Source organism: Oxyura jamaicensis, chromosome 1 (assembly GCF_011077185.1).
Source record: "Oxyura jamaicensis isolate SHBP4307 breed ruddy duck chromosome 1, BPBGC_Ojam_1.0, whole genome shotgun sequence".
Taxonomy (NCBI): domain Eukaryota; kingdom Metazoa; phylum Chordata; class Aves; order Anseriformes; family Anatidae; genus Oxyura; species Oxyura jamaicensis.
This window is the reverse complement of record NC_048893.1, coordinates 123713352-123740400: the sequence shown is the minus strand read 5'-3', so window position 1 is coordinate 123740400 and position 27049 is coordinate 123713352. Positions and strand designations below refer to the sequence as shown.

Sequence of the window (27049 nt, the reverse complement as noted above, 5' to 3'; positions counted from 1 at the left end):
GAAAAGTCTTGGGAGCAGCAGGCAATAGCAGCTGGGAGCACAGCTAAGACAAGAGGGAAAGCAACCTTAGCCTTTCTCAAAAGCTCTGGCAACTATTTTCTCTGCTTACACATTGACTTTGCTTGGTAAGTGTGAGCTTATTAGCATTGGGTCTGGTTTTGGTATTGGGGCTTAACTATGTGCAGTTCTCTGTGCTTTTAATGATAAGACCCAAATTTACACCTGACTTACTGGGCACCAGCCTACAACTGCTCCTGGTTACACAGCAAAACAATTTGTGATGCCAAACACTTTGTCCTCTCTGCTTTGTCAACTTGCATTACATTTATTCTTTGCCAGAAGAGTGTCACATGCTCGAGGCTATTAAATCCACTGCTAAGCAGCACGTCAATCTTGTACAGCTAGAAAATTTTATGGCCAGACACACTGTCACTCAAATGCACTTCTTTTTCAGCCCTCTACTGCCAGCATGATAGGAATCATCCCAGGAAAGTTTTGTCCTGCTGTAAGAGCGAGACCTTCAGCCCATCACTGTGTCGAAGCACATTTCTATCAAAGTAGCAGAGAGTTTCTTCCTGCACTCTGCCATGGAAAGGGTCACAATACCAAGTTAAATAATAACTCGCTTCCTGTTCAGATTCAAGACACCCAAGAAGCACAAAACATTCCTGACCTTTTCACAGGGACAGAGCCATGTTTTGCTAATACTTTTGTAATAGAAAGTCTACCTCTTTCCTCATTTGGGAAATGCAAAATAACAGCTGATATTTTTAAGAAATGAGCGTTTAGCTTGTGATAGCAGGAAGACTTCAAGAAGCAGGGGTACAAGGTAATCCTTTTTTGTTGCCTGAAAGCATTGTTTTCTGTCAAAGTTTAAGTCCAGTTGGAAAAGTGAATGATTTCAGTATTGCTCCGTAGTGTTCCTAGTTATTCATAGAGCAATGAAGTAAAATATAAGTTATCACCCTGGCATCTACATGTGTGTTGGACAAACTTCAGATACCTTTTCTTAGCCCCTCCACACGAGACGATCAACAAGCCACAGGTTTCCAAACAGCATGCAAGGAGACACCAGCCGGAGCCTGCAGAAGGCAACCATCTTACCAGAGCTGCAGCATCAGCACGGAACCTTCACACGGGCTGAGGTGGTGGGACACAGCCTTCAGTGGGCAGCTCCCCTCCTGTGCATCTCAGGAGTGCTAGGACGTGTTTCTGAACAAGGAAGGCATCGGATTCAAGACAACAGGAGGTTTGCAGGCTGAGATTGCCGCCCTTTATATTTAGGCGGAATTAGTCTGAGGAAGCATGGTGCCTGAGTGAGGGGCCCTGGGAGCAGAGTGATAATGTCAGTGGGAGAATATGGGCTTGCCCCAGACTTGCACCCAGCTGGAAAGAGGCTCTGCTCCAGCTGGGGCATTGGTGACAGGTACCTGCTGCACTGGTGACGTTTGGGAGCCCTGGGTCAGCACTTAGTCTGAATCACCGATGTTGACTTTAACATATCCAGATTAATATTGAAGCTTAATACTGAAGTCCACTATTGAAGTCCAATATTGAAACTCTTAGCCATTGCAGTAGCGTGACATCCTTCTCTTGCTGGAGCTCCCCGATCACAGGTTACTGAGCTGCTTTTCTGAGGTAAACAGGTGCTTCGTGTCAGAGCATGAGAAATTTTCCATTCCCCTGAGCTCAGCGACACGCGCCAAGCCTGGCTGCATAATCACAGCACAAACATCCTGAACCCCTGGAGAGAGCTTTGCCATCCATTAATGAACTGGCTGTCTCCAGCCAACGCTGTTTTTGCTGGCGTCTCAAAATGTATGTCATGTTTCCTGTGCCTTGTGCTTTTATTTGCTAAATGGCTGCATCTGTGCTTCCAGCAGGGCTTGGTAAATTTGGCTCTTTCAATCCTGAGTAGCCATATTACCCAGCAGCTGCAATTTCCATGCAGGTGCATGTACCTTTCTACTTATCCTTTCTCACCTGTTACTCTGCTTTTTGGTGCTTTGTGGTGGGAGGAAGAGCATAGTGGAGACTGTGTGAACAGCACTGTCTCCTGCACTTCGCTGCTGTCCTTGTGCCCTTCACACAGAAAAGCGTCCCCAGAAGGGGTAACCCGAGCGATGGAGCATCCTGCAGCAGGGACGGCTGCCCGGCCTCGTTTGTACTTCCTCTAAGAAGAGCCCAAGAAGTGCTCTGCCAAAATCCCAAACTTTGTTCCCATGCTGTGGTCCGAGGAGACGAAGAGCAGTCTAATGGGTCCTTCCACGTGAGCACGTTCGCCTTTCCCTCTCCGGGATGAAGCAGGCAGAGACCGGCTTGTACTGAGGAAAATGATCTCCCACAGCAAACGGAAATGCAGGGACTGAGCGCAGTGAAGTGAGAGGGCATTACCAGGGAAAGCTTTGAAAGCAGACACTTCTTTAGTGTTCTGATATTCAAAAATGCTTGTGAAATTTGGTCGTTGTTAACTTACTTGCTTTGTCGCTGCGGTAATTTTCAAGTTTTCTCCTCTGAAATAGCCTATTACAATGTCTAAGATCATATTGGTAAAAGCCAATTCTGTTTTCCTGTGACTACCGGCTACCTTCCCCAGCTGCTTTCCTACAAACAAAGGAAGATAAGGGAGCTCTGAACACACTTACCTTTTCTGAGGGGCCGACAGAGTGGCAAAGTCCTGCCTCCCCAGGTTTTTGCAATGTGTCAGAACAGTTCTCATGGTAGAGGATTTGGTTCTGGGGATTTGTCTACAACTAGAGTTGATTAACTTCCTAAAACACACTGAGATAGCACCTCAGTTCATAAGGTAACAGTTTCAACAAATGAATTTACATCTTAAAAATCGCATCCTACAGTAGTAACACATTTAGAAATAGGATTAAATTTCTAATGCTTTCTTTTCCATGCTCAAGAGCACGAAGGGATTTTGTTAGTTTAGCTATTTCCATGGCACCAAGCAAGTCCCTCAAGCATCTGTTCCTCCAGCTCCCAGCAGCTTATGCTAGCTACACGCTAAAGTTTGTGCCTGCGCAGGGCTGGAAGTCCTTTTAACACAGAGAGGTGAAACCAACCAGCAGCGTGTTGTGTGGGTCCGAGAACCTTCATTACCTGAGTCGGACCTTTTGTCTTGCAGGCCGTGGAGGGGAGGGAGGCCAGGAGCTGTGGCCTGCCCCCCGAGGGCTCGTCCGGCACCCAGCTGGTGGCACCAAGCCCTGCTCAGCCCCCAGCTGCACACACACAGTGCCTCGGGAAATTTAGAAAAGTGTCTTTTATTTCCTCAGCTGCTCTGTTCCAGGCTGGGAAGCGCTGGCATCCCGGTACCGTCAGGGCTCGCTACCTAAGGAAGCTGGCTGCTCTCCAAAACGGAGGGCAGAGAGAGGGAAGCAGCTGCAGGAAGCGGGATGAATGGGCCGGGGCATATGCAATTAGCTGCTAATTCCTAGGCCAGCTCAAAAATCAGCTGAGGCCAAAGGTGCCAAGCTAAATCTAATTTCTGGCTCAAGGGTATTAATAACCATGGAGACAAGCACCCGGCGTGTGGAATAGGGGGTTCAGATCCACCCCCGCTTGCTCTTTTTCATGTCAGGACCCCTCTGAGCTGAAGCCAGTGCTGGGAGGACGCTCCCTCTGCTTCCAAAGGAGAGCCGAGCACCGCAGCCACCCCTGCGTGGCCCAGAAGTGGCAGAGCAATTGAAAACATCCTCCCCTCTGCCTCTTGCACCCCTAAGCGAGACTAATGTGGCGAGAGCTGTCAGCACAGCAACGACTGCAACACAACACAGCCGAGGATTTCCTGGGAACACGAGACATTTCCACACCACGCGAGTCCCGCAGCAGGCAATGGTATTTTTGTGCCAGGCCTGGGGCGCTGCGCAGAAGGGCCGGGCTGGGGCCACGGGTGAGCAGGGGAGAGAGGGGCCCACACCTGCCTGGGGCCAGCGCCACAGGACGGTGCGGGCACACATGAAAATGTCGGCCCTGGTTGTCCCAGGCTGCGCCAGACATAAAGAGGCTCACGAAATGCACCGGGTAGCTGGCTATCATATGCCTAAAACCAAGAGTATGTTGCCTGTAATTATATTTAATCCTTTGACCTGTTCGACTAGCCCTTTTGCTCATTTATGAATGGATCCTTAGTAAGCAAAACTCAAACAGAAGATGAAATATAATTAATAATAGTTAAAGAACATCTTGAATGTTTACCATCACATTCCCATGGAAAACCAAGCACTAGGTGCTATGATCCCACCTTAAGCAATGCTGATTCCTTTCAGAGTTGACAAAATAACATTACAAAAAGAACATAAAACTCTTTTCTTAATAATCTTACAAATTGCCAAATCAAGAATTTAAATATTATCATGCAAATGCATGGCCCTGAGGTTTCATACCTACGTGGATTTCTACATGTAAACAGAAGTCTACTGCAAGACCACTGTGTGCTATTAACAAAAAGCCATTTTACACAACTCTTCAAACAGCAATATTTAATCATTTTCACATCAAAAGCACTTTGCAGCTCACCAGCATTTTCTGTTTTTCTTTAAATATAAAACCAAACATTTTAAAAAGCAGCAGTTCTTAACCACAGGTTCAATGCATAACTGATCCTCTTTAAAAAGGGAAAAATCCACATGCTATGTAAAATACCTGCCATTATTATAATGCAATGCAGCAAGAAGAAAAACTCGTGTTTCTATGACCTCTCTTCTCCCAGAATAACAAACTTTCAAAACAAAGTGTTTTCACAAAATCTTATTTAATCTTCATTTACAGAGCTTGATAGGTTGGACTTTTAACTTGCATTTATAAAACGACAAGTTATCATCTCAAGTTATCATCAACAGGAGGGGAAAAAAAAAGATGTAATCTGCCATCAGGAAACTCCATGCCCAATTCAGACTTTCATTTGCAAAAAATGGAGCATTTCTGAGATGTCCCTTTTATTTCTGAAGTAGAGCACAGGAATTAATACTTGATTTACCACAGACACAATAGTTTGCTTTCTTCCAGGGATGCAGCTAGGAAGCCAGAAGTATTTATGCATGGATACACATTGCAAATACAACATTACAAACCAAACAGAATTCTTATTTGTTATCCTTATTTCCTCCTCTTCTACTCTCTGCCACCAACCTCACAAAAGATATGGAAGTAGTCTAGAAACCTTTATTGCTGGAAAGCTGTGATGGGACTATCATTCTTTGTATAAAAAATATCTTGATGTAGTTATTTAGGATTGTTAAATAAGAGCATTTCAGTGATAAAATATTTTATTAGTGTTTCTGTTTAAGAACACTGAGCAATGTATTGGGACTGTTTGAAACATCCTCAAGTTTCATCATCAGATCTTTCAGTCTCAGACACCGCAGTTACAAGAGAATCACATGCGATTGTAGAGGAAATTATCCCAATCGTGAGGGTCAGTATTGCCACTTGAGATCCATAAAGCAAGACCTGGGTACGGTGGAGTGTGCATTTTACACATCTGTGCACATCAAGAAGGTTACGGGAACTCTGCCGGCCACGTGTGAACGCGACCGGCCAACCGAAAGCTGTCTCATCCAGTTCCTGGCAGGCAGGATGGTTAGCGGTGATACAGGACATCCTGCCTGGAGCCAATTCCAGTATTCGGTGAGATGACGAACAAATCCTTTGTGTGTTTTGTTGTAGTTTTTGACACTCTGAAGTATCAACAGTATCACTCACCCACTCTCGCTACGCTGTGCAAAAATATCCATTATTTAAATGCTTTGCAAAAACTCAACAGAGACTGTTGACAAGGCATGAGATACTCCGCTGCTAGTAAGGAACACATGAAAGCACTAACAGGAAAATGAAGAAGTCATTCTGAAAGGATGAAAATAGAAACTGGAAGAAACAAAGCAAGCACCAGGTTCAATAAAAACAGGAAGAGAAAGCCCTGCTGCAAAACAGGACTATAAAGTGTCTCACTGCACATAACTCAATGGCAGAAGGCATATACAACATAATGTAGCAGACAATAGCACATAAATAGCAAATGAAACAATGTCACACAATAGAGAACCTTGTGCAGTAAATAATACAACTTTTTATTCATGTTTTATAGTTTACTTTTATTTATTTTTGCTTTAATAATGCATATTCTGTTCACTCTGTGCAAAATCGGGGACGGAGGCGGGCGCTGAAATCGCCTACGGAAAATCAAGCGAGATGAACATTCAAAACCGAAGGAGATGCCTATCAAAAACGGGAAAGCTAAAAAGCCACAGCTGATAATGACAAAGCTGCTCTCAACCGCGCCGCTCTGTCCCGCCGCCTCGCACGAGCCTGGCCGTACGGAGCAGCTGCACACGACGAGCGTGACCTCTACCGGACACCGGTGACAGGAGTCGGGGGAGCTACGTGACGGAGACCCGGCTTGCAACCAGCTCCAGTCAGAGTGTGGCAAAGAAAGGCACAAATCATTGCAAAGACCAGATTTTTGTTTCGTTGGTGTTCTTCTCCTAAATACATTACTGTACACAACGTAAGGTTCATTGTAGGGGGGCCGGGGGACATGAAATTGCATATTTAACAGAACTTAAAACCGTAACAAGAAGTAGGCTGTTCTATCTCGAAGCAAAAATAATCCCTCCAGCCCCAACGTTAACATTCATTCCTGGCTATATGCAGTACAAACATTTTAAAATCTGTGACAAAAGACAATTAAAAACCAAAAATCAAAATCATAAAGCTTGTAAACAGATAATCTGAAATACACTTTATTTATGGAAAAATATCATCAAAATAGTACCACTATGGACTAAACTGCCTGAGTTTTCATTTCACCTATGATCTTGAAGTAGAGAGCCTTTAGCACAAAAAGATCAATTTCAGTCACAACTAGTGCCACACAGCACCACTTCGTGTGGAGATTTTTTCCTCACTGTTGGTATTTTTGTTGTGCTATCAAAAACTGTTGTGCTAATCCTTCAATAAAGGGATGTTGAGGCAATTCTTAAATCATTTGGCACAAAGTTATTTTGGCTGGGGCATACATTTGAGTCTCAGTCATGTAGAATAATGCAACATTCCATCTATCAAGTATTCACTTTGATTGAAGAGCTTTCTTTATGTCATTAACCTCCATCTGAAAGGAAAAAAAATATTTCTGATGAAATTAGATGCTTTAAGACACACAGTTGATGCTGCTAGAAAAGCACATATGCCATCTGTTCCACAGGCGCTGAGTACAGGTTTTATACCACTCTTACTTCCAGAGCTTTCACAAGTTGAGGTGACCTTCTATGTTGCACAAGATGACCGGTGATGGCTTCCTCTCCTCAGAGGAATATATTCATATATATATATGAATGCGCTGTAAGACCTTTCAAACTCTCAGTTACAACTTTCAGGCACCCCAACGTCTCTGATGGATGTACAGCGTTGTGGCAGAAGCAGGTGGCTGAAGCTACCAACACCCCCAGCTGCACGCTTGGCCCTTCCGGCAGCTGCCACAAACCCCGAGGCAGGGATGTGAGATACATTCCCAAACACCCTCGGTGCTCAAGTGGGCCATATCATCACTGCATTTGTCTTTATTTAATACATGCACCGAGAGCTGCGCAGCTTTCTGCCTGTCAGAGCACTGATCAACTAATGCAGCTTTGGTTTGTTGAACTTCTTTGCTGCTGTTGTGGTTGCTGATCTTCATTTAGAGCTAATTACGCCATCTCGACCAGCATCTGAACCAGTATAAGCAACATCTGAGCAGGAGTAAAAGCATTCAGCTGTAACAGCGTATTTTTAGAACCATCAATGTAGGTCTCTGTGGAAAGATTTAAAGCCATCCTTGGAGGTGGAATACAGACCTCTGAATAGTTTGCCATGTTAGACTCAATCAATGACTGCTATTAAAATGTTCATCAGTTTTATCTGCATATATTCAAATTTTAGCTGAACTGTAAACTACAAGAAGCCACATGCCTACGTGGTTGCACGCGTAAAGTCCTTTACACGCTTCTGCCATCCTCTGTCGTGTTCCCAAGCCCTTTACTGAGCAGGAGCAGCCCAGTGAAATTACAGTTCGATTTTCTATCCCTAGTACAGAGAGAAAGTGCGGCTGACCTACACCATAAAAATATAGAACATAATCAATACAAAAGCAGTTATCAAGTACATCACTCTCCCAAATCCAGAAAAGCAGTTACTGAGGCTGCAGAGTCAATGATCAAAGTCAAAGGTGCAGCTCTGCTCCTCACACGCAGGCCGGGCAGCACGCTACCTGGCAAAGACTAAATCAACATGACAACTTCTAGAGCTAAAGTACTACACGAGCTATGATGGCAGTAACTGGCTCTTAATCCTAACACCATCTTTTATATCGTTTAGGATGCTTTAGTGAAAGCAACCTGAGTATAGTCTGTAAAAAGGAAATAAAAATCTTGCTGTGTGAAATAATATTCCAGGCGTAGCTACACTAAGACCAGCCTAATACAAAATATAAAGCTCTGGAAGAGAGCAAGTCATTAAAAGCAAAAGCAAAACCACACGGTTTCACTTGTGACAAAATCAGACTGTTAAAACTGAGACTAAAGAAATATCCTACTTGGAACCCTATATGGTGTTCTTTCATTTGGTACTTGTGCACTTGTGCTGATAAATTTTTAGATAATGATCAGGCGTTTCAGGAAGAATCCAGCACTGCAATACATCTGACACAAACTGGTAACACTAGGAAGGGAGTAGGTACCCCCTACTAGAAATGTTAAGAGTTCTTGATTCACTGATATCTCAGTATCTTATCAAGAGTTTTATGTTCTATACCTGAGGCTAAATCAAACCTGCTGCTATTTCCATAACACTGTAAGTAATCCAAGTACCTGCAATCGAAGACGGATCTTTTTTTCTTCATCCAACTCAGACAGCAACTGCTTAATCTCTTTTCTGTTAAAAGAACGCAGTAAAAAAACTTAGAATGCAAATATTGAAACCAATAAAATATAAAAGGTCACCTCTTGGAGGCATATTTTTCATATTTCACTAGTTATATTTTGTTTGTTTGTTTTTCCCCCTCAAATAACTAGTTAAAGTTATATTAAGTATATAAAGTAGTTATATAGTTATAATTTATAGTTATAAAGTAGTTATACTCTTGTGTACTACGTACTATAGAGAAGTAAGACTATAATAGGTCATACCCTGCCCTTCCCCTGCCCCAAATTAATACGAATAAAACATTTCCTCCTAATAGTGCTGCATTCACAGGCTTTGCTCTTGGTTAGCTGTAAGATCACTGCACCCAGTTGCCTTTTTTCCACACAAAATGTAGCTGGCTTGGCTGTTGGTGGGTTATAAGAGCTGTAACACAAATTCTGCCCACCTTTTTGTGTGCTTAAGCCAGTTAGAAGCTGTTTGTGCCAACAACACAAAGTAACTTTCAGCTTCATTTATGAGCCTTAATGACTCCCAGGTATGGATTTGCTGTCTCCCGTCCTGGCAGGGAAGGGGAACACCGCTACCAGGAGCAGACACCTCCTCATGAGGCTCAACAAGGCCAAGGGCAAGGTCCTGCACCTGGGTCAGGGCAATCCCAAGCACAAATACAGGCTCAGTGGAGAAAAGACAGAGAGCACCACTGAGGAGAAGGACTTGGGGGTGTTGGTTGATGAGAAGCTTGACATGAACCGGCAATGTGCACTTGCAGCCCAGAAAGCCCACTGTGTATCCTGGGCTGCATGAAAAGCAGCATGGCCAGTGGGGAGAGGGAGGTGATTGTCCCCCTCTGCTCTGCTCTCGTGAGACCCCGCCTGGAGCACTGCGTTCAGCTCTGGGGCCCCCAGCACAAGAAGGTCATGGACCTGTTGGATTGAGTCCAGAGGAGGGCCATGAGGATGATCAGAGGGCTGGAGCACCTCTCCTATGGAGACAGGCTGAGAAAGTTGGGGTTGTCCAGCCTGGAGAAGCGAAGGCTCCTGGAAGACCTGGAAGTACTGGAAGTACTGGAAGGCCACTTCCAGTACTTAAAGGGGGCCTACAGGAAAGCTGGGGAGAGACTCTTGGTCAGGGAGTGGAGTGATAGGACAAGGAATAATGGATTTAAATTAAAAAGGGTAGGTTTACATTAGATTTTCAGAAGAAATTCTTTACTCTGAGGGTGGTGAGGCACTGAAGAAGCTGTGGATACCCCATCCCTGGAGGTGCTCAAGGCCAGGCTGGATGGGGCTTTGGGCAACCTGATCTGGTGGGAGATGTTCCTGCCTCCATGGCAGGGGGGGTGGAGCCAGGTGATCTTTAAGGTCCCTTCCAGCCTAAACCATTCTAACATCCTATGATTCTAAATCAATTTAATAGTTTTAGGCATGTGTAATAAATTCATATTACAACTAGAACAAATGCCCCCTTATTAAGATTAGGGTGAGTTCCCAAGTAGCTATTGGCAAATTAAATGGTATAAAATTATTCACCACTTATAGCTTGTATATCTTAACTTTTTCAACAGCCCATAAACTTCTGCTTATGTCACAAAGCACATGGATTGATAATGCCAGTCTTTTTTCCTGACCTTCTCACCTCTGAATGTGTTCTGTCAGGAAAGCAGGCAGAAACCACTCACAAACACAAAAGCAATCAGTAATGTATATGAAGACAAACTCCAGAAGAAACTGATGCCACACATAATGGATGTATCCCAATTACAGCTGTGATTTGCAGTACTTACTTTTGCTGGTCTTTCATCGTTTCAATGATGATTTTTAGCTCCTTAATTTGTGTTCTCAGCTCCTCCAGGGCAGTCTGACCTTGGCTCAAGTGTTCAGTCTTTGGCTTTCCTTCAGTACCAAACAGGGATGGGGAATTTGACCTGTGGCCTGTTGTTCCCATAGCAATTGAATGAAATCCAGGTGACGGTGAAGGGGATAGAGATGGTTGTACATTACTGCCACTAGCCAAACCTCCTGGTTTCGGAGGCAAGGAAGTTTTATTATCAGACACCTGTAACAAAAAGAACAACATTTAAGGCCTGGAGAATGCTTTATGAAAATCAAAACCTCTAATAAACATTAAATATTTTGCTGCTATGTAGTAATGTTGAAAGTCCATAGTCAGACATAGTCAGACAAAGTCCATAGACAGACATTACCTGTCAAATATCACAGATAAAACAATCGGTCAAATTATCTTTGTACTTATACATCAGAGGGGGTTTAGCTGGGACCTGTAATTCCAGACAGTTTCAGCAGAAGTTTCCAGTTGCTACAATTGATCAGCAATAAGCATTTCCAAGACCTCAGTGTGAGCACTGCAATGAACCAAGGAAGATATTCACTGTTTCTCTCAGAAACGTAAGAATTTCTCTGTTTGTAAGAGCATGCCTACATCCATGGAAGTCTTCTGCAGAGCACAAAATTGTGTGGCCAAGAATCCAAATTGCATTTTTTGTCGATTACACTGACGATTTTCAACTAACCATTGAAGGATTCTTCAGTATATGACATTGTTTTAAAATTAGAAGACTGTGTTAAATGTTGCCCTCAGTATTACAAAAATAGCTAACTATTCCATAAAGTTGCTTGGTGAAATGATATAAAAACTAACACAAAATCCCATGACTGCAGAATTACAGTGTATTAATATGAAAGAAAATAGTTGCATAACTTCACTGCACTGTCCTCTGGTACCTGAAGCATCTGTGAATCCTTGTAACAACCAATGTATCTTTATACTTACAGGAACTTAAGGGAATAATACAGCATTAACCTAGCTATCCTGAAAAATTATGGCTTAGCTCAGAAGGATCCTGTATTTCTTGAATTGCAGCACAGTGCTCTACTTAATAGACAAGGCATAGAAGACACCTACCATATAGGACCAGTTACTTCATTGCGTACACAGCACAGTGTACAAGTACAGTTATCACAATGGCAAGTGAAGTGCCACTTATTTATCATGTTGTTATTTGGTAATGCTAATGTGTGCATTATATAACACCTACCAGAACTATTAGAAGATCTATCTGATTTAGCCCAGAATAAGAAAAAAAAAACAAAACAAAACACAAGACTGCCTGTATTGAGTATATGTGGCAAGGTTTTGGTAGCAGGGGGCTGCAGGGGTGACCTCTGTGAGCAGAGCCCAGCAGCTGCCCCATCTCAGAGTAGAGCCAGCTCCAGCCGGCTCCAAAAGGGACCTGCCGCTGGCCAGAGCTGAGCCAGGGAGCGAGCCTGGGTGGGCCTCTGGGAGAGCAGAGTTAAGAAAGGGAAAAAAAAAAAAAAAACAACTGCTGTGTGACAGTAGCTGGGAATGAAGGGTGAGAACATGTGAGAGAAGCAGCCCTGCAGCCCCCCAGGTCAGTGCAGCAGGAGGGCAGGAGGTGCTCCAGGCAGGCAGCAGCAGTTCCCCTGCGGGCTGTGGAGAGGCCCCTGGTGGAGCAGGCTGTCCCCCTGCAGCCCATGGGTCCCACACGGAGCAGATCTCCACGCTGCAGCCCGTGGAGGAGCCCCCGGTGGAGCAGGTGGATGTGGCCTGGAGGAGGCTGCGGCCCATGGAAAGCCCCATGGATGGAGGGGAATGTGTTTGTAGTTTGCCTTCAGATTCTCATTGTCTAGTCTGCTAGAAATAGGCAATAAATTACATTAATCTCCCTATGCTGAGTCTGTTTTGCCTGTGATGATAATTGTTGAGTGATCTCCCTGTCCTCATCTCAAGCCCTGAGCCCTTTTTGTCACATTTTCTCCCCCTTTTTCTTTGAGGAGGGGGAGTGAGAAAGCAGGTGTGGTGGAGCTCAGCTGCCCAGCTGGGTGAAATCACCACAGTCATCTATCATTAGAAAAGAGATACTGAAATTGAATGGCGAATAGAGTAAGATACTGAGAAAAAAATGTTATGGAAACAGATGGAGATACATGGTGAGGGAAGACTTGAGGACTGAGGCCATAGGCATTAACTGGGCAAAGTAACTGAGAGAAAAGTTAGCGGTTGGATGGAATTAGGAGAAAATGGGATGTGGAGGGAAGAGCAGGATCCACCACGTTCTGCAGATAGCAGTCTTCCCCACTGCATGAGTGAGACTGAGTATCAAACCTATCCCAGGCAGGCACTGCTTAAAGAAATGTGTTCTGTGGAACAAACAGTGTGACTACATAAAGAAAAATGACATTATAAATCACAAGAGAGCTGAATATCTTGACTCCGTGACCTTAATAACGTTCCATGTATTGTGTACGTATTGGGTTTCTTTTAACGTTTTATGTATGTGGGTACATGTCTGAGCAGTGTGTACCTGTAATCAGACCCTTCATGGAAAATAACCCTTATATGACTAGATGTAAATTCCCTTTCTTTGGACTGAAAAGAGGCTAAATCCAAACCTGAAACAAGTGAGCAAGGCACAACTGGAGTCATCCACATTGAACACATTATTCCAGAGCTTAACTGGCCATCTGTATTAGAGCCTCAAGCAGCTACTTTCTGACAGCAGCCTTCGTGTTGTACAGGAACAACATCTACGTGGTTGTCATGCCAGCATATCATTTACGGATGTTGGCCCAAGAGTATTCATTAATCCAAGTGCACCCAGAAGAGGGAGCTATATAGCAAAACATTATCTTCATAATTTGATCACAGAAGTGCAGAGCTGCATCTTCTAAATACTTTAGTTATACTATTATAATGTAATATTTATATTGTTCAAGGTATTCTTATGTACTAAAATATAGGTCCAACCTCTAAAGCCTGATCTATATACTCCTGTAGTATTTCATTATCTTACAGCATTCTACCAACGTACAGTAAGAATGGCACAAACCTATATGATAAATCCAGTATAAAAGGTGATTATACTTGCAAATTTACATACTATTAGAGTGGCTCAAGGAGTTGTATTTTCTCTGCTCACAGACTCATCTCGTGTAAACTCAATTTATAACAGTAAAGGGCCTTTGTTTCTAAAATTTAATTCCCAACTCCTCTGATTCTGTGAAATGCATTTACTCCAGGAGGAGTTTTTTCACACTGGAGGCCCTTTAACCGTGCAATTCACTTTAGACTTGCATTTCAAACCCAGAAAAGTCTTTAGTAATGCCTACCATTTTTAAGCTTCTTTAAAGGACTGGTTACCAAAGTGATCATTGAATTAAATGTTAAAAGTAACTATTCAATAATGTTTTCAAAAATTAAAATGCATGTAACAAGGTTAAACAGAGACATTCCAAACAGCTTACTTGTGATATTGTAACAGTTCTTGATTTCCTTGACACTTCAATAGTTTTGTGTGTAATGGAAACATGTTCCTCCTTCTCTTCTTCAGGACTTGGTGAGTCAAAGAAATCCGGGCTTGAAAGGGACGACTACGTAGTTAAACACACACATACCATGAGAGGAAAAAAATGCAGATATTTTCATTGTACAAGAACTCAACAGAAAAGAAGAAAATGTATATGATTTTTAAAACTATTTTCAAAGTAACAACCCTTAAAATCAGTACTCTCTCTCCCCAGTTTTTTAACTCTTGTTTTCCAGGCTAGATGAAATGATAAATACTTAAGAAAGTTGGGTACAACAATAATTTATGTCTTCATATTGCATTATATTATAAGATTAAAGCACCTTCCTGTCCACAATCATAGCTGTATCTTATGTGGCTAGGATGCTGAGCACCGTGTGGTGGTCATAAGCTGTGCCACCTCTTTGCTCAGTGCAGGTCTTTCTTTGCTGCTCTTCAGAGGAGTCATGCTGCTGCCTGTGCACACTGCTGGCATTGCAGGGCTGCCACAGGAATGGTCTCTTTGCAAAGGTGCAAACAGGGATGGAAGGTTCTTTTCACCCCTTGTTCCTTTTCCCATAGATAGAGCAATGGTTTCCAAAGCGTGGTTTATGAAACCAAGTGTCTCAAGATACTTACTAGAAATTTAAGTCCCCCATATATTTACAAATACGAGCTTGTGAGAGGAAATGTATGATGGCTCAAGGAGAGCTACTGAAGGCCTACAACAGTCTGCTGTCCTCAAAATCTGGTAAGTAAGTGGCCTAGAGAAATCAAGGGAAATGATTTCCCAAAAGCTCTTTTTGGAAATGCTTATAAAATCCTCGATACATAGCACAAGCTAGTTTATTCCAAAGATTTTTAGGAAGGATTTTTCTGGCCTCATCCATTGTTGGCAAGGAAAACCTGGCAGCACCCAAATAACGGGGTACAAATCTTACAAGGGAGGGAATGTTTTAAACATTAGCATTCTAAACACTGGCAGCCTTCTGACACAAATTTTCCTGAGCTGCATCTCTGCCTCACTGTACGTGTGAAGGAATGGCTGTGTACATGTAATAAAGGCACCAGGGAACAGAAATAGAAGGAAGAAAAAAGTCAGGAAAAATCTTCTTAAAAAAAAAGAAAAGGAAAATTAACTTACAGATGTGAGAGACTGAGAGGGCGGTCGCCTGCCAGTAGCTTTTGGTCTGGTTGTAGTTGGATGATTAAGCTTCTCAGCAATTGGTACTACAGAGTCAAAACCTTCCAAGTCTTAAAAATAAAACAGAATTGATTTGGTTTTCTGGTACTTGTTTTCCAAGAATCACTTTTTTTTTTTTTCTTTTAATTTCAAAGAAATCAAATCCCACTTTCCCCATTGTGTCACAGTATTCTGTGCACATCTAGACACCATGATGTCACTAAAAAAATCCTGGAAATCAAAGGCAGCTGCAATCCAGTCGCCCTTGCCAAGCACAATGGCCCTTGCATGTCAAACAGAATAAAGCAGAGAGGAAATGCTCAGAGGAGTCTATGGTTTTGTTTACCCTCAGCGTAGTGAAAGCTAAATGACAACACGGGTCCTGTGGATAGAATAAACAGTTTCAAAATTCCCATCTTGCTATTAAAGAGGTTAGTAGTTTTCCTCTGAATAACTGGAGACAGAAGACAGCGCACGCATTGTCTCAAGAACTGCACTGTGCTGCACCTGCAGCATCCCACACAATTGCTCAGGAAATCAGAGTAGGGGAGTGCTGGAGCTGGAAGCCATCTGCAGGTTCCCAGACGCCAGCAGCTGGAGGTGGTGTAGTTTCCAGAAGCTGCAGTTGAGGGGGATATGTTCAGATACCTTCAGCAGTCCAGGAGTTATGGTAAGAGGAAACTCCAACAGATTCCCAAAGCTGTACAAAGCTCAGGAGTCTTGACTGTCTGTATGGTTAGTGAAATAGCAGGGAAGTGTTTGCTGAATCCAGCCACGTGGTAGCATGTTTACATGGAAGAACGATGGCTGAAGAAGTACCGTGGCTCGTGATTACATGCCTGAATCAAATGGCTTAACACCATTCATCTATTTTTATGGGCTGTATCAGTTTCAGTCACATCAATTTCAAAATGCCCTATTGCATATGTTAAACAGAAATGATTCAGAAAATATACAAGAGATACTCTAGACATAATAAATCAAAATTCAGTAAAAGTACTTTCAGACATAAATCAAATGCTGGAATGATACTTGTTGTTCAGAGACCATTTTTCATTGCACACATGCAGGAAAAATCCAGCTTCTAAGTTAGTAGGTATACATACCAGACACCTAATTTTCAGAACTGTTACAGAACAATGCATCTCTGGAGCTGAAGCTTTGCTGCTGTATTACAGTCATTGTACAGAAGTCCATGATGGAAAACCAAACCTATTGATGGGTCTGTGCAATAAACTGAGCACACTGAAGGATGCTTACATTGATTCCAAGTACATGATTTGGCAGCTAGAAAGCAAATATGTTCAGACATTCTTTACTCAGCAATATTTTTCCATTCCCAGGAGATTTTAAAAAAAGGAGGTGGGAAAAAAAAAAAATAAAAAAAAAAAAGGAGACTTCTTTCAATACTCCTGAAATAGTCTAAGGTTATTCACCTCTAAACATTATTCTATTTTTGGAGCAACTCTTCCTATATATAGCCTGTGACCCCACTGTCCTCTACCAGGTATTTCTCTCTCACTGTTTTTTTATTGACTGCTGCAACCCCACACCCTGAAGTGTCTCACAAAGTCAGTCAATGGCAATTTGGCAATCCAAAGCTTCAAGTGTATCTATGTATCAGGTGAGGCTGCAGTGCTTTTAAAGTAAAAATGAGCTAACACAAACAGCTTACACAAAACCTATCTGGAGGCATACAGAACTTCAGGGCTACAGGAAAGGAGAAATACAAGTAAAAGAATTAAAAGAATTAAAAATTAAAAAAGAAGTAAAAGAAATACAAGTAAAAGAATTATTTTCTGAAGAAAAAAGCCTAAATATAGGAGCTAGTTTCCAGCAACAGCCAGTTTGAAGCTGATGTACGAGACAGCTACACGACTGGCTTAAGATCACACAGGAAATCAGTGATGTACTTTTATACATTGTCTTTGTTTTCACCACTGTTACTTTCTTAAGTCAAAAATACACACTTTTTCTACATACATGTGATGCTTAAATATACAAAATGCTGACTGAAGCAACCCTCTGCTTACCCCAGCCATTCTTCCCCATCTTTTTTTTTTTCTTTTTTTCCCTGAGCTAGTTTTAATCCAGATCATCTTCCAAAAACATGTGCCCAGACACACAAATCCTGTTTGGAAGAAAGGATCAGTAGCAGAAGACTGATACAAACTGTTAAAGCTGAGAAGAAGAGCAGGCTACAGCTCTGGGTGGGGCAATAGACTTATCTTACAGCATGGGAATGCTCCAATGCATCAGTTCTCTCTCTGTTGACACTTCCATGGTAAGCACCACTGTACCTTCCTCTGTTCTTACATAGGATAAATATCTACACTACAATGGAAAACAATCAATGAAAAAAATAGTGAAGGTATTAATAAAGAGTGTTTCTTTTCCTTCCATAACCTAACCATTATCTAGACTTCTGTTTGATTTGAACAATCTAATATTCATGTTTCAATTGTAAAACGTATGGATAAACTGCAAAAGAGGATACAAATTTTTGTTCGGGAGACCCACAAGCACTTGCAGGTAAAATGTGCTCCCTGCATTTTATGAATACTATGAAACACGAACATTTCTGTGCAAAGCCTCTATTATTAGGAAATAATGTGAAGAAATATGACAATCCTTCATTTCTTCTGCTTCTGAATGCATTTCTGATGGCTAGAAAAATAAACTAAAGCAGCCTATATCTGCACTGGGTTTTTAAAAAGAACAGAGCAGAACAGAGGTTGGAAAGGTTCCACAGGTACAATCTGCTGCCAACAGTGAAATTACAGCCATTCAGCTGATACTATAAATGAGACTCTATTTAAGTGTAAGGGACAACACTTGGTACAATGCTAAAATAGTAAGTCCATTTCTAGTACTTCTGCATGCCCTTTATCTCCCCCTTCCCCCACCTTTTTTCTCCTTATTTAGATGTGGTTCTCACTCCCAAATCCTCTCTCCATCTAAGATTATCACCACCTTCCATGATCATCACCATTCAGGGAAATTCCCATCCACTGGTAGAGAAAATCAGGAACATGACCTTACTACAATCTATACTGCGGATTAAGTAATTAATTCAATTATAGAGGTCATTTGATTATTTTTTTGCTAATGGAAAGCAAAACTATATGGGTGTGACTATACTATACTCACTGAAGTCATTCAATACAGTCATTCGATTGTGGTGCGTATTTGTGGAGCCATCAGAAATTGCAAGCTTAAACTCCTGTGCTAAGCTAAATGTAAAGCCTTTCTGAGCTAATCCAAATGGGAGGCCATTAAAAATAAAGTCCAATCTGCCATATTCACAAGCTTGTTGAACACTAGTACAGCAGCATCAGCATCTAGTAGAAGTGAACTCTGCACTGCTCCAGCTTTCTCTGTGTCTGCTAGTAATAATCAGTAAAAAGGGCTCTCTTGAACACACAGAAGGCATAAGACACCCTTCAATTAACACTGGGAATCTCTAATTAATATATATATATATGGTGATACTTGTTCTATAAATACATCGGTGCATTCATCATTATTCCTGCCTTGCTTATCAAGCTGGTAATTCATGAAGTAATTCACAAGATGGGGAGAAAGACGTCCATGTAATTCTAGCATACTGGTGTAACACACAACAAAATGCCCAGCTTACTGAGCAAACATATTTAAGGAATAGGGGAAATATCAGCAGTGCAAGAAGTATTCCCTGGTATCCTTCCATGACACTTAAGAATAGGATTTTACCCCATTCTTGTTTGTTTGGAGACAGTCATTTGAAGCATGATGATGCTGTTTTCAAACAATAGCCAGATTCAAAAAAACAATTAGTTGAGGAATACGTTTTGAGCTAAATAGATTTGTACCTTCCTGGAAAACAACTTTCAATATTAAAAAAAAAAAATCCCAGAAAGAAGTTAAATTGTTATGCTTCCTTTCTCACCTACCTCCTCCTGTGCATTTACTATTCTAGCAGAAGATATGGCTAGGCCTCAATTTTATCTTGAGTTTTTGTGTTTTTTGTCTTTGGGCAAAGTCATTTCTACATAATGAAGATGGAAAGCTTTTTGAATTAGCGGAGATTTCACCTTGAGAAAACTGAAATGGGAAGTGATGGATAGTATCAGAATCAACATATTCAGAATGCTAATGACGAGATTTCAGAGAAGAGAAACACAGCAGAGCTGGAATAAATGAGGCCAAGGTGGCATTCAATTCATTTGAAGAAGATAATGTCACAAAAGTCACAGAGGTAGATTTCATTTCATTATCATATTCAATACATTGAGAAGACTGACAATGGGCTAGTGAAATGGTACGCTGTCTTTAAATACATTAATCCTGAAAGCTATCCTGCATCAAAGGGGACAGAGACCTGCAGGTCAGATCTCCTGCATTACTGCCCATTCAACAAACAGCACTAATTAAAAAGCAACTTAATAGAGAATATAAACATTGCTGGGGTTTTTCACAAGCCCAGCATTATTTTAACTACTTCAAGTGCCTAGATTCTGCTCTTCTCTTTGTGCTGAATGGAGAGCATCATGCAGGATCTCATTCTGCAGGCTCTTTTCTGACATTCAGGTAATTTACTGTTAGCAGGAGGGTTCCCTGGCCAAAGGGTTGCTGTAAGACTGTAATGGTGATGTGCCTGGAAGGCCTGCAGTCACATCTCTTTGCTCTGGCTGGAAACAGCTTTGCTAGCCTGGCTTCCAGGACAGCCACTGAGCAGCCACCATCCTCAAGTATACAATTAGCTTTTCACATTTCAGCCTGGAGTTTTATTGGTTTAATAGCAGAATGTAAAAGCTGCCATAATGAGCTTAGCAAACGGCTTGCCAGTGCCCTCATAAGGATTTTATTTTTAACAATTCAGAAGATGCCAAGAAAGAGCTGAAAGGTCAAGAAAACTGAGCTAGAAGAAATGGATATGCTGTTTTCAGGCACCTCCATTTGACACACATGGAGAATGATTTAAATTTCTGTTTGATTGCCTTTTTCTGCACCCTCTGGGGCAAGAGACCCAATTAATTTTCTTAATGGACCATTACCATATTCCCGATTACAATATTTACAATTCACATCTATGTTTGTGGGTAATTTGGATTCAGTGACATAAATATTACAACTTAACCCACTTGTGTAGTTCTGTTCCTTTGCTTCGCTATATTCAAATAAATGAACGTGAACAGCAGCATAGGAAGAAACAACTGGTTTAGGCAGATTTTTGTCTTCAGTGTAAAAGCCACATTTTGTCCTCCAACCCTTATATTCAGCAATATTTTCCTTCTTCCAACTACTACTCTGTGTCTTCAGGCAACATAATTATAATGTCTTGCAGTATAATGGCCTGTGATTTAAACACAAAAAATGCTCCGCTCTACAACATTTTACTGGAAAGATTCTCCACCTTTTTCCCTAGTGTGGGCCAAATCTTACTAAATCACTTTCTTCCAGCAGAGGCACAGCGATCACCTCTCCTAATAAATACGAGCACAGAGGAGCAGCACAGCAACTCTGGAGCATCTGCAAATACAGCTCGAGGAAACACAGCATGCTGAAGAATTGGTGTTTGTTAGGTGTTTTGAAGGAGGGTATTTTTAAGTACCGTTCCAGGCAGCTCAGCACCAGGCTTGGGGGAGGGACAGAAAAAGAGTACAGCTGATGACATGGGCTCAGCCGGTGCTCCGTGATCCACCGCCAATGCTCTGCAGATTAAAGTCTGAGCAAACACTGAAAAATGTGCTCGTGTTTATCAGCTTTCAGGCAATCTCTTCGAAAAATCATTCCAAAACTATACATTTCAGCAGGAATCAACGAATACGTATGTGCCTTCTGTTAGCACTGCTGAAGATTATTAACTGCTTTCATAAATACTATGCAAATGTGTAAGGAGCCAGGAAAAATATTGGAAAGATGTGTCCACTTGGCTCTGTGTGGGAGACGCCTGTGCAGCTCAGTCTTTTTGCAAAGTGCAGAAACTGCTGTTTGTGTGCACGAGCTGAGCATTTCCACAGTAGATGCATCACTTTTATTTATTTGTGGCTTATTCTTTAAACCACTTAGCTTAAATCCATATGATATTAAATATTAGATGATTTCAAAGCAATCCTATTTTGGATACACAAGACTTGTTTCAGGATTGCAGCGTACCACAGTGTGTGTGCATATAGTTAAAAGAGTTGGGATTCATCTTGACATGTAGAAAGAACTCAATACCAACAGTTAATTGGAATAATTCAGTAATTTTCTGGAATCATTAGTGTTTGATCCAGTAAACTATTACATGTGCTAGTTGTTTGTTTGTTTATTTGTTTGTCATTGCACCAGCCCTCAGAAATAACAATTCTTTGTGAAAATTAAAAGACATACATAACCTAAAATTTGAGTTATGCAAAAGGGCACGAATTTAAGCTGTTCAAATCAGTATCATTCTACAAAGGGACCAGACTGCTATTGTGGTGGTTGAAGAGGGCTTACTTTCAGCGTAGGCTATGTTGCTTTGGAATAATTTTAAATTAAGCTCCAAAAGCCACTGTCATTCCAGAACTGCAGCCTGTACGTAAGACTTCACAACAGATCTAGCTGTTGTCATTTAACCACAGCAATACTTGGAGGCAAGTCTAGGGTGACATGACCATGCAAGCCACTGAAAGCCAATGGGTGCTTTTCCTTTTTTCCTTCCTTTTTTTTTCTTCTTCTTGCTAAATGACTTTTGTTTTGTATGTTTTGTAACATGGAATGACATCACAGTGGAATAAACGCATTAAACTTTGTGATGACACCATCTGTCTGTAAGAACACATTAATGAAACCACAGCATTGACAAACAGTGTACACGTACTCTGCACTTCACTTATATCACTCAAATTTCTTACGGGAAAATGACAGAAACTGTAATGATTTCTCATTGCAATGTTATGGTGTGAGATTTTCTGTCACACTACGCTCCATTTCAACATTTAATTAAAAAAATCTGTAACAGCCAAGTACACATTAGGTATTCTACAAAGTATTTAAGTTTGTTACACATTGTTAACTAAAGCAAAGACAGGACAGAAAGGAAATGGAAAATAAAAGGCCTTACCCTCATGAAATGAAGAAGAGTTACCCATGGCAAAGAGATGTGAATAGGAAAAGCTGGATGAAATATGTGTGGAAAGGAAAGGAAAGGCATCACTGAAAACAGGGAAAAAGAAAACAAAAGAAAAAGTGAGGAGGAATGGGGAATGTTTTTTCTTAAATAATATATTCTGAGGGCTAGTTTTTGAAAGTTTTTTGTAAGGATTGTGGAAAGAAGCACAGGCATGAACAAAAGTAGCAATAGCTGCCATTATATCCACAATCAGCAGCGATGTTGCTGAACAGGACTTGCCCTTGTCAGTACAGATTGCAAAATTGCAATCAGCGCTGTATTATCATCAAGAAATTTAAATGTCAAGTTACAACTCAGCATAACATGCTAGTAAAATCAAGCCATGCGCTAACATCTCCATAAAAATCACTTCTCATGTATGCATCTGACGGAATGTTAGGCACAGTATTTACATCACCTCAGCCTTGCTCAAGCAATTGCAACTTTCTTAAGTCGAGTGAGAATGTTTCTAAAGGAATTTTTAAAACCGTGGGGTTTTCTGTTTGGGCAGCACTGGTTCACTGACACCAAATCTTTTTGGGATGCAATATTACTTAGAAAACAAATAGAAAGATAGCTTTTCCAAAACAAGCAGTGTTTAACACACTGATGCATAATGGGGGACCTTGACAGAATAAAGTTCTGCACCTGGACTCCTCAATTCCTCTGCATATTATTTCTCCACTGCTGAATGAATTGCTAGTTTTGATGTTCACTTGTTTACTTATAGGAGATGGCATATGGAAGGACTCCATATATTCTCTTCCCTCCTCCTTTAGGAGGCCTTTTAACCAGCTACAGGGTGTCAACATTGAGAAAGTGACAGCCATTGCCCAGATAACCTCCTTATGGCACAAAAGCTACGAGAGTGCTGCCATGTTCATTTGCGGACCATGCTTCACCCTTAGTACTTAGCATAAGCATGAAACAAGGTGAGGCAACTTGCAGCAGAGCACTGCTTTGGCCAGTTTCTTCTGTGAGAGCTGTAGTTGTCCTGAAACTGCACTGGGGTTCATGAAGGAGTAAACAGCAAGCCTGTCACCAGAATGGGCATACACCTGAGCTACCGTGAAGGATGCTGAACTTCCATTTTCTTCAAAGGCTGTGGCTAATCCCCACCGTGTCTGTCACATAGGTACCCTCTACTTAACCGTATGATTTTGGGTTAATGAAAAGGCATAAGATGACTAGATTTAAGCAAATCCATTTTGACTGGAAGGACTAACCTAGGAGAAGCTAAGGCTGCCCTTCCCACAGAGTACATGGTGGCAGGACAACACCAGTATGGCTTATCACAGTTACATGTTACCTGGACTCATGCTGCCCAATCCATTGCTGCTTGGGAATACACTGGACACTCCACACAGTCACCCTTTTTTTTTATTAATTACTTATTAATCCAAGAAATTTCACCAACACACTGTTTTCTTTGTAAATAAATAAAAAGCTAGCACATTTATCATAAATCTTTGCATTTATAGTGTCTTATAGACTGTCCTAAACTCCAAGCCTCTCCTCACAGTAAAAGACATGAACCCACTGTGAATTATTTTGGTTTATGAAGTTTTAATTTATTTCTCTACCCTCTCTCAAAAGGTTCTTTCTTTAACAATATTTTACAGGAGCCATCAAAAGCCTCCTGAAAATTCGTATTAGTTACGACCTTTGGGTCAACTTGCATTCCAAAATCATCACATTTTTTCTTTTTCTCTTTTAACAAGTTGTCTAACAGGCTAGAATGACATGCTTTGCCCTTGTAAATGCCACTCTGGTTTGACCCCTATCAAGTTATACCTATCTAAGTATTCACACTATTCTATCCTTGGGCTCAATAGGTTTCCCTTGTTAGTGGTAACAGGAGGTCACCAGCTAAGCCCTTTGCAATATGTTGTGTTTGGTTTATGGACTCTTCTTGGCTCCTGTTCTTCATTAAAAGGCAAACAAACAACAACTAAGTTCTGGAAATGAACAAAAAATATAATAAAACTAATTTCCTACCTACCCTTTAATAGGTTGTCCAAACCCAGAAAAAATACAGAACACTCTGTGCTTTTACCTTTACAGCAATTATGAAGAAACTAGCACGAGGATTAAGAGTTTACTTCCTTCTCACAGTTATATGCTATTTGCAGTCAACTTTTTCTTTCTAGTATTGAAAGGCTTACTGGCTTTGAAGCAAATTTATAAACATGGGTAATAAACATTAAATGGTAGAATTTGTCTGCACTTCCATAAAATTCCTTCATATTAATATACACAACAAAAAATGTTCATGCATTTTATCTCAAGCTTCTAGCTTTCCATGTTTATCCCAAATAAAAATCACTTGGTTCTCCAGAAAAAAAGTTACTATCATAAAACAGCAACAGCAGAAGGTTAAGAAAAAGCAGGCATATGGATGCTGGAAAGCTCATTAACCTATGTGAAATTAATTTAGCATTTTATTTATACTTTTCAATTAAAATCCATCTATAAGTGAAAGCTCTGCTTCCAAGTCTGAAGAACAGATTTGGCTGCTGAAAACTTACTGTTTCACAGAAATGGCTTACTAAGAAAGCAGTCTGGGTAGAAACCACGACATGAAAACAGCATTTAATGCCACCAGTGAAAGGTAGTACTGCTTACGCATTCAGGGTACCCCGGTTCTGCCTTTTTTACATGAACGGGTCTGTTGCTGCACAGCTGCGACTGCGGAGAGCGACGGCAGCAGCTGTCACCAGCCGATTTCTAAGTGGAGGTGGAAGATGGCTGTCGGGGGCTTTGCTTCCAGCCCTGGGACAGGAGTCAGAGCACCTTGCTTTCAGAGTGCCACTTACTGCAGCACCTGACCCTGCAAACAGCTCTCCGGCACTGCAAACTTGAGAAGGGAGGAGCACGAGAGAAGACAGAAAAATAGCCTATCTTTACTCCTTTCCAGGTGATTTCTCGATGAAAATGTTTGTGGTGTAGGAAGACTGACTATTTTAAACAGAAATTTAGACTGTTTAAAACAGTGTTTTCAGTAAAATTGATTCAAATCAGCCTGAATTTGGTCTCTATTCCTTTGTATTAGAAAATGCAAAGATTACTAACTACATCAAAAATACAATCTTTTGCAGCATTAAAAATATGGCAGCACTAATATTACATCTGTTAAATAAGTATGACTTATTATTGTTGGCCTTCTCATTTGTTTTGATTTTAAACAAAACTAACAAAAGCCCTCCTAGCCAAAATAGCTCACCATTTCAGATTTCTGTGCTGTCATTTTTTTAACAGAAAAAAAAATAAACAAAACCTTTTTAATACACCAGAAATGATCCTATAATTCTGCAATTAAAAATTGGTATCAGTTTACTCGCATCCATTGCCAAATCCTCAATCTACATTTTGGATCATAACAAAGTCACTAAAAAGCAGAGATTCACACCATACATTTCTTAGGCAAACTATAAAAAGCATTGTAACTTACCAATGTCATTGCTTCTTTCAGAGGAGTCTTTCTCTAGAGTGCCGGATACTGTACTGCCCGCTAATTCCACTTTTGGACTATCGCTCCTACATTTGGATCAAGAAGAGGAGATATTTTATTGGAGTTTGTTTGTGGGTTACAGTAAATTGATAGCTAACCTGCAATTCCTACTGAGAGAGGGAAATACTCTTCCTTTGTAGCACCAAAGCAGTAGCAATATGTCAGAGAGCGATCTCCAGTAAGCAGACATGCTGTATGGATTAACCTTATCTCATTTCTCCTTAACACCTGTCAAAAAAGCCTATTTTAGACACCGTAGTGTCCTGAATAATTCTTCAAATGTCCACAGCATCTCAATACGAAGGAAATCTACAGGCAAAGGGACAGCCTTCAGGATCTGATTTGTAACTGCTTCTCATTTACTTGGCTTGCATAAACAGCGATGGGTGATCCAGAGCACTGCAGACAGGGAGGACCTTCACGGGAGACTCATGTGTTCCAGCAGTCCCTAAGGCTTACTCACTAATGCAACTCCTCCACCTAAAGGAGATTTCTATTTATTTTTGCACATTTCTTATGAGACTAGACCATGAAAATGGTTTCCACAGGTCCAAAGAAACAAGATCAACCACTCTGTCTGAAAATGAACAGGCAAGTGTCAGGAGCTGTGATACTGTAGAGAGAGGAACTATTTTAAAATCAGACAGGAGATCAAACACATGCAACAAGACTACTCTTTCTTTGTAGAACTTTCTATCCCACAAATACTTATGTCTACTAAAATAACCTGACTATTGAAACCATTACGAAAAAAGGGCCAGTAGTAGGTACGCAGCTCGGCATTGCACAGGTCACACAGACAAATCCCTGTGACATTTACCAGGATAACAATAGTTCAATAAATGCAATACATTCTATTTACCATCATTATCAGGCCACCTAATAAATATCATAGTATTTTTCCACAACAACTATTCCCAGCACAGCACTGCAACAACTACAATGTACGTAAGGTACCAGAATTGTCGGTAAAGATACAGATCATTGCTGGAACAACCCAGGCAGGTGTGC

At 41.2% G+C, this 27049-nt stretch overlaps 1 protein-coding gene across 8 annotated transcripts in view; it reads right to left on the bottom strand.

Moving 5' to 3' along the window:
• Nucleotides 1-6053: 6053 nt before the first annotated feature.
• Nucleotides 6054-27049, bottom strand: part of SH3KBP1 (SH3 domain containing kinase binding protein 1) — a 222977-nt gene continuing 201981 nt past the window's right edge. For 7 of the 8 annotated variants that reach the window (XM_035321155.1, XM_035321408.1, XM_035321302.1 and 4 more), the window contains 6 exons: nucleotides 25979-26064; nucleotides 15369-15478; nucleotides 14184-14309; nucleotides 10685-10956; nucleotides 8847-8910; nucleotides 6054-7114 (listed from right to left, as the gene is read on the bottom strand). In XM_035321155.1, the coding sequence (XP_035177046.1) occupies nucleotides 7073-7114; nucleotides 8847-8910; nucleotides 10685-10956; nucleotides 14184-14309; nucleotides 15369-15478; nucleotides 25979-26064 (700 nt within the window). In that variant the 3' untranslated portion in view covers nucleotides 6054-7072. Of the gene's footprint in view, nucleotides 7115-8846; nucleotides 8911-10680; nucleotides 10957-14183; nucleotides 14310-15368; nucleotides 15479-25978; nucleotides 26065-27049 lie in introns of all 8 variants that reach the window. The other variant, XR_004749331.1, reaches the window with a different exon arrangement.